The following is a 1,145-nucleotide window of genomic DNA, read 5'->3' as shown; positions in this document are numbered from 1 at the left end:
GTTTGCACAGTTTAGGCATAGCGAATCATCCTTATCCATTAGGGAACAGAGAGAACATTCCGAAAGCAAGTTCCCAGATGCCGGCCAAGGGCCAAAAACTTGCAAGCAGACCCTTGTAAATATAGCAGCCTCAGGCTTGCTGTATTAACTCTTTTCTGCACACCATTCTTTAAATCTTCTTCCAGAATACATGTTGTAGGAAATAGAATATTCACACTTCTCACTCTTTGCCTACATAGCTAAAGAAAATGTGGTTAGCCTTGATTTTTAGGTATTTTCACTAGATTATCCACTAACAATTATCATTTTTAGATAACTATTACTATTATTAATAATATTGCTGCCATTAATCCTGGTAGTAATTATTATCCATAGTGGCAATATTATGAGCTCCTATGATTAATATACTGGGAATTATTTCTAATATAATATTCATGTAAATAATCCATCCAATGATCATTGACATTCTTTTAAAGGTTTTAACATGCTAAGATCATGAAAATCTAAGGAGATTCTGTGTTTGGTTCCTCATTTTATTTTTCTTCTAATCTGTTAACAGGACAGACTTTCTGCAGCTTGAAGGAGCCAACAATGGATTTCAAGCGTGTGAAGGACTATTTCTCCTGGCTCTACTATCAATACCAAATCATTAGCTGCTGTGCTGTCTTGGAGCCCTGGGAGCAATCCATGTTCAATACCATCTTACTGACCATTTTTGCTATGGTGGTGTATACCGCCTATGTTTTTATCCCAATCCACATTCGTCTGGCTTGGGAATTTTTCTCCAAAATATGTGGCTATCACAGTACAATTTCTAATTGATCCTGTTTGCATTCTGTGAATCAGCTTTGCCTATGTATATGTTGCTTACAACTTACCGGTTTACGTGAATATGTGTCTTCTTTCATTGTCTGATCTGAAAAACTCTCTTGTCTATGCACTCTTATATCTTGCCTGCAGTGTGGGATAGATGTCTTTTAGGTTTTTTTATACATGCTACATGGTGCATCAGTCTGTATAATGCATACACCTTGCCTCACATACCAACCATATTCTTTCAACTTAAATCTACAACTTTAGATTTTTTTTTAATCAGGAAATTTCATATAAAATTTTTCTGAAAAGTAGGCTCATAAGAGACCTAC

The 1,145-nt window shown here is 35.6% G+C and overlaps 1 protein-coding gene across 1 annotated transcript; it reads left to right on the top strand.

The window, feature by feature from the left end:
* The first annotated feature begins 591 nt into the window (after window positions 1-591).
* Window positions 592-870, top strand: SPTSSB (serine palmitoyltransferase small subunit B). The gene has a single exon (XM_034989687.1). The coding sequence runs from the start codon at window positions 592-594 to the stop codon at window positions 820-822; it is 231 nt and encodes a 76-aa protein (XP_034845578.1). The 3' UTR covers window positions 823-870.
* The last annotated feature ends 275 nt before the right edge of the window (window positions 871-1,145 follow it).

This window comes from Mirounga leonina, unplaced genomic scaffold (genome assembly GCF_011800145.1).
Source record: "Mirounga leonina isolate KUSES-001 unplaced genomic scaffold, KU_Mleo_1.0 Mir_115, whole genome shotgun sequence".
Classification (NCBI taxonomy): Eukaryota; Metazoa; Chordata; class Mammalia; order Carnivora; family Phocidae; genus Mirounga; species Mirounga leonina.
Note: the sequence above shows the minus strand (reverse complement) of the source record. Positions and strands in the feature narration are given on the sequence as shown.